The sequence below is a fragment of the Pteropus vampyrus genome, unplaced genomic scaffold, assembly GCF_000151845.1.
Source record: "Pteropus vampyrus isolate Shadow unplaced genomic scaffold, Pvam_2.0 Scaffold9, whole genome shotgun sequence".
NCBI classification, from domain to species: domain Eukaryota; kingdom Metazoa; phylum Chordata; class Mammalia; order Chiroptera; family Pteropodidae; genus Pteropus; species Pteropus vampyrus.
The window spans coordinates 5,103,062-5,112,811 of NW_011888790.1; the positions used below are offsets into that span (position 1 = coordinate 5,103,062).

Here is a 9,750-nt window from a genome sequence, read left to right on the forward strand (position 1 = left end):
TTACTGTCTAAGTGATCTTTGCCCTGTCGTAACTCTACTTAATGAGAATGAATGATTGTACTTTCAGTAGAGTTGTTCCAGTTTAACTAGTGATCGACCTTATACAGTTATGAAATAATCATCTTGATTAATATAAGTCCAAGTCTAATGTGATAAACCTAACACTAATCTTTTGGTTCTCAATTATACATAACATTTATTAACTAACCATTTATTTTTATTTAGTGAAAGTACCATAGTCTTTAGTACTCATTTAATTCTGTATAGTCTTAACTACTGTCTGTCTTAGGAAAAACTGATGGTGGTTTCTGTTACTTTAAGTTTGAAAGAGTCATTTTATTTTTTTTATTTTTATGTTTTGAAAGAGTCATTTTAAATGTTGGTTGTTGCAAGCTTCTTCAGGTACCTCTGATGCTTTATAGGGTAATGTTCTCTTAAAGAAAATGGGTATGATTAGATGTAAGCATTTTTATTGCTTGTTGCTAGGGTTTTTTTGTTTGTATTTTTCTTTTTGACAGATGGATTCTAGAGAGAGAATGGAGATGGGTATAAGTATGTACTGAGTTTAATGGTGAATTTAGATTTGCAGGTTATTTATACATCAGTATACAGCAGAACGTGCAAGAAATAAAATAAGAAAGATCCGCACGAGCTTTTACTGGGTATCTTGGAGCTAGCATCATGGAAAGACATTTTATTCCAGAGAGGAGCAAAAGGGTTTTCAAAGAAACTAATAAACCAACATTTTTTTGTTTTGTTTTTATCTAAAAGTTTGTCTCAACATTTTAAGACTTTATAGACGCTGTTAAAACTGAAGAAAATGGTTTTCTTCATTGCGATACTAGTTTATGTCTTGCAACATTCACAAAAAGGAGACACTTCCTGAAATCATTAAAGAGAATTATACTGATATTTTTTTCACTTAGAAGCAAAATACTTTTATCACACATGATTACATTTGTTTTCGTCCCATAACTCAAATGGACCAGGTGACCATGTCATGACCAAGAAAACCTGCAGAGGTTTCAGTAGGAGAGGTGAGTTTAAATAAACATTTATCCTGAGGGACCAGGTATCCTGGAGTAGGATTTTAATCTAAAAGTGTACTTGGACATTTTCTCCAAAGATCTTAAGGCTACACCAGTTAAAAGTTCATTTAAAAAGAAGACACATGGGACCTTATTTGTTAATCCAACAATATTCTTTGAATTCATATCCTTTGAAGCCCTGGCAGTTGTCATAGCCTTAGACTATTCCAAGTTAAATTTTAAAATCTTCCCAGTTTCAGAGGTGAGAGTCCAATGTAGGCCTCTCTAATTCCTCTAATTTAGAGTGGAGTTTCTGTTACTCATAAACAGCAAATATGGAAGCAGTGGTCTTTATTTTCACCAGACTTTTGTGATACAGAAATAGATTTGGAATATACATTAATAGTTGATACATAAAAATTGTCTAGATGTTCAGGATTTTAAAATCCTAGTAGTCTCCAGTTTTTCTGTTTTTTGAAGGAGAATATGTGTGCTGGTTATTTTAACTCTCCTCAAGCCAGGATCCATTCTTTGCCTGCTTAGAGACCATGGGACTTGCCCTCAAGTGCCTCACAATTCCCTGTTTACTGGTTTACTGTGGTTTAACTCAGGAGGCACTGGCAGGATATGAGGAGAGGAAATATGTTCTTATTTTTGCTCTTTGCAAGTGGCTGCATCCCTGTGAGACCTACCACTACTGTTGTTTTGCTGGGCAGCCCCTCTTATAGCTCTCAGCTCTTAGTGGGTAACAATTCTGTTTCCTGTTCATTCAGCCATATGGGTGGTGAGAGCTGCTCCTGTTGACTCTTGACTGTGTGCGTCAGTATTAACCACCTCAGTATCGGTCCCCTACCCCTCTTAATCCTGTCTACTAATAGTTCCTTTGTTAAGGTTTCTTCATGTAAACCATATTGGGTGAATGCATTTTCTTGCCAGGACCCTAACCCCTGACTGATAAAAGTCAACAGAATAGTCTGTACAGAATCTTTTTCTAAAGTCTGCCGATTCTCAGTATGAAGAATAAGGCAAATGTGATTTCAAATTCCTCATATTTTTTATAAATAGTGCATAACACTTCTTTCAAAGGGGTATTGAAAAGGTTATGTGAATTAACTTAACACCAGACCCTGAGGATAGTACCTGACCTACAGTAGTGTCCCCTGCCTGTTGGCTGGGTGCATGATAAAATCTCTAAAATTCAGGTGACTTGGTGGAGGAGTAGTAGGCATTGGAGATTCAAAGATAAATATCACCTGTTATCTGTTCCCCAGAAGTGGATAGTCCAGAAGGGAAAAACATTTAAACTTTGTTTTAATATTCTTTCTGTGGTAGTGAAATTGCAAGGGGTATGCATTTTTTTTTTTAAATAATGACAAAGCATGTAGCAGATACACACCCATGTGTTCAGTTTCATGCCTCGTACCCCTCATGACACATCCGTTTAGTGCCAAGGAATAGTCATGTTTTCAAGTACAAAAGTTCCTCAAGTAACTTTTCTTCAACATCGTTTCATTATAACTGATGAGATGCTGTAGGAACTTCTATTTATATTAACTGACCTATGGTAAAATTGGTTTCGTTGCGTCATTTCATTTAAAGTACAACCTATTGACATTAAGTGAAGACTCACTGCACTTGATTTTGCCAATTCTAGAATAACAGAGAAAGGACAGTATCTTCATTTAGAAATTTAAAAGTGAATCCTTGGTAATCATGTTTGTGTTTTATCTAGGTAAGCCAGAGAGAAGCATTTGACCACATTGTACTTTTTCTTATATTCAAGACTATAGTACCTGTTGCTGAAAATTTTGTTGAAAGAGAAAAAGTTTTTGGTCTATTGCCCTTTATGTTTTTTTCCTTCAAAGAATTATACTGATTATAGGATAAATATAAGTATTGTGCTGTATGGTATAACAATAAAAGAACATGGTATATAAACATTAGCTGTCACCTGTCAGCCACTATTCTGTGCACTTTATGCACGGTAATTTCTTTAATCCTTACAGTGCTCTGAGAGATACTTACCATTTTAATGATGAGAAAACTGAGATGCACAGACAGTAACTGACCAGTAAATGGCAAAGCCAGGATTTGAACTTTGGTAGTTTGAAGGCCATTCTCTTAACCATTATACTACAGTGCCTCCAGATAACTGTATGATATGTGCTTTTAGTTAAAATTTGAGCCTAATTGATTTTTAGGGCACAAGCCCACTTTTTAAGTGTGAAATTACGGTGATGTTGCATTTTAGGATAGAAAAACTTTATTTCCATAGAATTCATTAGTTAAAGATTTTAGTTGGCATTTGTGTTAATGGAAGCTAAAATTATATACAAACTGGCAGAGATTTTCCTCTTGATGCATACTACTTTGGGTTTCAGGACTTTTAAAATCATGAGTATAGTTACTTCAACATTTCCCCCTTTTTAACTTTCTAATCGTATTAGAATTTCAAGAAAACATCTCAGAGGGTAAAGGAAATGTAAACATGTATTTACAGAGTTACTTCATAAAATTGATTAAAACCCTATAGTGAAAACATTGCTGGACAGTAAAATCAGGGGTGAATTTTTAATCATTTGGGAAATGTATGCTTAATATGTATTGATTATTTCAGAAGAAAACAGCTTCGCTAAGCAAAAATAGTTTATAATATGACATTTGATTCAGGCCAGTTAGCTTATTAGAACTCTGTATAGATAGATCACATGGCTTCACTTTGTTTTATGGGTATAACCATTAATCTTGGGAGGGATAAGGCAGGGTCAGAAGAAAGTCATAGCCATAATAAGGCTGGCTGTAGATACAGGTCAGAAGGCAGTTCTGTTAGCAGAAGGTTTCTAACATCAACTGAGGATGGTTTGGTTTCAATCATTAGGAATGAGAAAATAGACTATAAATCATAGCTGTCTCAGAACTCTAGACTCATTACTCGAGTTAAATGTTTGACCAACGATTACATTTAATGGTTAAAGAGACCCTTTGGCAATCAAATCAGTGGGTTGCAGATATTCTGCAGACTGGGGGGTGATGATAAGGAGATTTCCTCTGGCTTAGCGAGAAATATTTGTGGTAGGAAGACACTTGAAAATAGCCTGCTGTGTCATGTAATTTTAGAACCAAACTTTGCTGGGTTAAGATGCTTTTTTATGCAAAAGTACATTTTAAAAGCTAACTATACTATGTTCTAGTTAAGATGACACTTCGTTGCTGACAACGTTCAAGAATATGAAGGATTGTGTTATTAAATCACCCACTGACAGCACTTTCTTTAAAGTCAATGTATTCATGGGAAGAAGAAATGGTCACAATTTACATACTTCAAAAAAAAATAGTGGCTGAAATACCTAGCTTTATACACTAACCATCAAAAGACCCTATCTACAAAAATCAAAACAGATCAGAACAAAAGCAGAGATACTGAGGCTAAAGAGGCAGAAGCTTTTTATATACACCACGACCTGCAATTCAAATTTCCAAATGCTTGTTTCAAGTGATTAAATTTACCACCTACTACCATTAACCTGGTATGAATCTGAACATGTGGTTTCCCTCATGGAAGGGGATTCAGTTCTGCTCAGGTCCATTAACGTGAATAAACAGAAGAGCTCTGCTCCATGGAAGCAGTCAAGGGTTGCAGCTGGGCTTGGTTTTAAGGAGACCACGTTGCCAAAGCTTCTGCTTTCTAGGTGACTTCTATTGTCAGTGAGGGTGAACAACTGAGAGCAGACCTTGGGTCAAACCTTTCAGGGAAAATGAGCTAAGTCAGCACAAACCAGTTATGTTTAAAGTGACAGCTATGTCTCTTTAAATGTCTCCACCAGGAGACATTCTCCATCAGGGGTCTTCTCAGCATTCGTTAGAAAAAACTTTATCTTGTACTTTTGTAACAACAAAGTCTGAGTCTGACCGATTAGGTAGAAAGGGTCCTGAATTAGTAATGTTTTCATACCATTTATGGTCACTCGTAGTAGAAAATATATCCTATAAAAGGCTGGAGACAGGCCATCCGAACTTTTAGGTGAGTTCTGTAACAAATAAGGTACCTTAATTTGAGGAGCTCATGAGCATCATGACCAGCTACTCTTTACTCTTCAGTATTTTGAAATACTTTCTTGGAGAGGCTGATTTTCTGGCAAAGAGTTGTCATGCTACTTATATCACACAACTTCCCTTTGGGAGAGATACTATTTGCCAGAAATTTTTCTTCTTGGTGTGATTTAGGGATTTTATCTGACTCTATCAACCCCCACGGGCAGAGATACCCCAGATATCCCAGAGCAATCTTTGTCACTTTAGTGGAGAGGTCTCCAGAAGATGCTGGAGTTGGGTTCTTGGCGTCGATCTACCACTGAAGCCTCTCAGGAGTCGGATGGAGGAAGTAGAGGAGGCAGGGTTGGTGTCTGTGTCTCCTGGCTTTCTTCCTTGACCAAAGCATAGCGCCTGGCTTTTCTGGGGTCAGGTTCTGGTGTCTCCTCTGCCCATCTTCCCACACGGCGCACGCCTTTGGCCACCTTGGGTGCATTCCTGCAAGGATTGTGGTCGTAGATAACCACCTTCAGGCTTGACAGGTGGGCCAGGCTGGGGAAGTAGCGGATACTGTTCCGGTCCACATCGATCACCTCCAGAAAGGGCATGTGAAGCAGCACAGGGGGGAAGTCTGTCAGCAGGTTACCCGAGAGCCAGATGGTCCTCAGCTCCTGGAGGCGTCGCAGCTGGCCTGGCAGCAGACGCAGGGCGTTGGAACCAGCATGCAGAGTCTTAAGGAGACTGAGCTCACAGACCACATCTGGCAGCTGAGTGAGGCAGTTGGCCTCAACCCACAAGGTCCGGAGATTCTGGAGCAGGCTCAGTTCATTGGGGAGATCGCAGAGTTTGTTGTTGCCCAGGTAGAGAATGCAGAGCTGTTTCAAAGTACACACCACCTGAGGCAGAGCCTTGAAGTTGTTGAAATCCAAGGCCAGAATCTGTAGATTCTGCAGCTGCCCCAGCTCCAGAGGCAGGCTGCTAAGGTGGTTGTCACTCAGGTAGAGCTTGACCAGCTCCCGGAAGGAGCACACGTGCACAGGGCAGCGGCGTAACTGGTTCCCACTCAGATCCACCATCTTGTCTAGTGGCATCTCCCGAAGGTCTCCAACCACGAAGTTCTGGCAGCAGTCAGCAGGAATGAAGGCCACGAGGGCCCTGATGGTGTTCCCCATGCGGAGGCTGGAGGCATGGCGAGCCCCAACCACCAACCCACAGAGCTGCTGCCGACTGCTCTGAGGCTTATCCTCCCCTCCCATTATAACCTGGAGATGGTGTGACAAAAGGCAGTCACTTCAACAGAGAAAAGTGCTTCTGATAGCAACTTGAGTGTTAAGTGACAGGTCCAATAGACAGGCAGGGCACAGGAGGCCAGTCTGACTCATACTCACTTTCAATCCCCTAAGCCCCAATACCCTTCATCTACATTTTTTAATGTTTCAAACTGAAAATAGCTTCATTGTTTTTTTATGATAAAACATTGAGATACTACATAAAGGTGTAAAAGAAGAAAGCAAAAACAACCATAGTCATACTACCCAAGGATAAATACTGTAAACATTTTAATATATGTCCTCCAACCTTTTTGCTATAAGTAATTGATTTGTTTTAAACAATTTTTTTACACTATTTTAGGTGTCTTATATTTTATCATAACACATATTTTTAAGTTTGCAGGTATCTACGTAATTATTACAAGCACTTACATAGTATTCCTTATTTGTTTGAATCATAATTTAAATGGGTCTTTATTGTTGGGTATCTAGGTTGCTTACACTGTGTCACTATTATAAATATATTTGTACACAAAATATAAGTAGTAATTCACTAATTTCCTTAGGAAACATCCTTACAAGTGTCCCTGGGTCAAAGATATGCATCTTTTCAAGCCTTTTCATTGATAGTATCTCCTCCCGATCCCCACCAAGTCTGAAACAGTGTACATACTCTATCTATTTATGAAGTAATGGTTTTCCACACTTTAAAAATTTGCCTTCAGCAAAAGACACGTATAAAAGCAGAAAAAAGAGAGGAAGAAAGCCAGTGTCGTAAAGCTTAAGTAAATGATACGTTCCTATGGTGCATCTGCGGCAGATGTAGCTAACGGACCATCAGAGGTTTGTGCTTCCTTGCCATGATGTTGGGTTGTAGGAACCAGCGGTCCAAACCAAGACATTTCCTGGTACCAGTCTAGAGCAGGAAGTCTAATTCTGGCCAGTGGAATGTGGGCAGAAGTGATATATGTCATGTCTAGGCCAGGCTCATTTAAAACAAACCACACCTTCCTCCACACTCTTTACCCAACTGCTAGCTGGATATCAACACCCAGAGTGACCTTAGAAGCCACCAAGTATGTGGAAGTCACATGTGGAAGTTGGCAGGGCTTTGCTTATCCTGGATCCCTGCATAAGTGCTAGAACCAGAACACTTCCTGCCTCCCAATATGCACACTCCCTACAAGTTGGATTTAGGTGAACGAGAAATAAACTTTGATTACGTTAAGCATCCAGATCTGGCGGCTTATCTATTACATTATATTAATGAATAGAGCAGTTGTTAAAAATAGGTAAAACTACATATATTAACATGCAAAAATATTCAGGATAAATAAAGTAGAGAAAAAAGCATGTTTCAGAAGTTTTTTATGATCCCATCTGGGAAAAAAGATTGCTTTTTTTTTTTTTTTTGCTTAAAGTTTTTTTTGGGAATTACCGTTATTTTTTTTGGGGATTTTGCTTGAGGTTTTGGGGTTTAGGGGGATTGTTGCTTTTTTTTTTTTTCCCTTTTGTTGGTTTGTTTTTTTTTTTTAAGCTATTGACATAAATTCCTTTTAAATTTAAAATCTCGAGTCCAAAAGAAACAATCCATCGGCCTGCCTGCTCTCTGGATGAAGTGTCCATGTTTGGAAGGGAGGCTTGGTACACCCTTTAGCGTCCTCCAATGCTTTTACTGAACAGAGCAATAGAAAAGTATTTCATGTGAATGGCCATCCTACAGAGCTATTTCGTGATGCAGCAGTCACTACCCACCTTCTTTCCACTCAGTCATGACTGAATCCAGTGTCCTTGGACTTTCTAGATGCTGAATGTCAAGGGCTATTATCTTGGGTCTTCTCCTTGCTTTGTTGATTTGTACTATAATAACTAGCCTCTCAACAGGTACTATGCTTTGCCTCTATATTTAGCGTGGCCAGTGATGACCACAAATGGTCATGAAGCAGCGGTTCCGATGTCATCCCTAGAAATGGCAATGATGATAATGATTGCTACTCGTTATTATTTATAACTAATCTGCTAAATACTAAGCACTGTGCCAGGAGCTTTACATATACTATTTCTTCTCGCAAGGCCTGCCAGATAAATATTTTTTTAATTTCCAATTTTCAGATGAGAAAACAGGCTTGGAGAGGTTTAATAATAACATCAAGTATTTATTGAGCACCCATTATGTTCTAGATGCAGGGGATCTGGTGGCTAAGAAGACAGAGGACCCTGATCTTACAAAGTGCACGGTTCTGTCAGCGTATGTATGTGGTGGGTGCTCTTCCTGGAATTAGGTCACACTAGTTGACAAACTGCCCTCACACTCTGAGCTTCCTCTAAGCATTTTGATGCCAGCTCCTAAACATGAGAAGGTGGCTAAGGATAACCAAGGAGTTGAGAAGGCCTTTTACATGAAAGATGGAGATCCTGGCAGGTTTCCAAAGGGCTCCACGCTCACATTCCCCCATCCAATGTTCATGGCTCGTAGGGTTGGGATTTTGAGGCTTCAGAAAAAGAGCGCTGACCTCTTCATCTCTGCTCTTCATCTCCATCATGCCCTCACTGACCCCCACTCTACTCCTCTCCCACTTGTCAGCTGCAGCTTTCCTCCTAGATCCATGCAAAGTGTTGTCACTCCCCACCTCTAACCCTGGCAGGGGCTTCTGGTTCCTGTAGAATGAAGCCCAGAATCCTTCATGAGGCTGACAGGACCCTCTAGCATCTGGCCGCTGCCCATCTCTCCATCTCTACTCTCCTCTTCCTCCTCCTCTTGCTCCTGCTGGTTCGCCAAATGTGCCAACCTTCCTCCCCATCGGGGCTTTCCCACAGGCAGCCCCTCCACCTGGAATGCTCTCCCCCACTCACCAGCCTCTCTTCACTCTTACTACTTATTGCTGTCTCACTTTACATGTCATTCATTTCCTGACCTCTCAGACTGGGTTAGCGATTTTATAATGTGCTGTCAGACCTCTCTAAACGTTTGTTGACTGCCCATCTTCCCCACTGGACTGTCATCTCCACCAGGCCAGAGGTCTGCCGGGACACTCTCCCATTTGTGTCTGTCCATCTCTACCTCAGTGCCTGGCACCTGGTAGGTCCTCAGCAAGCAGAAATAAATGAGCTGATGCTAACTGGTTATTGAAGTAGGCATTGATTTGCACACATAAATTTTTTTTAAATACTTAAAGACAGCACTAAATATAGAAAAGAACAGATTTAACTTATTATCCCCTGTCAGTATTGCTACAGATAGTACCTTGGGTAAAAACCTTGAGTTTTATATATGTGATTATATTATATTTATAATGTATATATAATATATAAATTTATATTTTATAATATATATGTAGCTTCACTTTATAAAAATAAGGGTTTCATTGGGAAAAGAGGAGTAGGTCGATAGTTTCAGATAGTGAATAATCAACAATAATGAA

The 9,750-nt window shown here is 39.5% G+C and overlaps 1 protein-coding gene across 1 annotated transcript; it reads right to left on the bottom strand.

Annotated features, from left to right (window-relative positions):
- Window positions 1–5,247: 5,247 nt before the first annotated feature.
- LRRC10 (leucine rich repeat containing 10) lies at window positions 5,248–6,262 on the bottom strand. The gene has a single exon (XM_011374106.2). The coding sequence runs from the start codon at window positions 6,227–6,229 to the stop codon at window positions 5,390–5,392; it is 840 nt and encodes a 279-aa protein (XP_011372408.1). The 5' UTR covers window positions 6,230–6,262; the 3' UTR covers window positions 5,248–5,389.
- Window positions 6,263–9,750: the final 3,488 nt, after the last annotated feature.

What these genes read in the sequence shown, in the direction of transcription:
- LRRC10 (XM_011374106.2), bottom strand. Translation starts at nt 6,229, where the DNA reads ATGGGGAACACCATCAGGGCCCTCGTGGCCTTCATTCCTGCTGACTGC.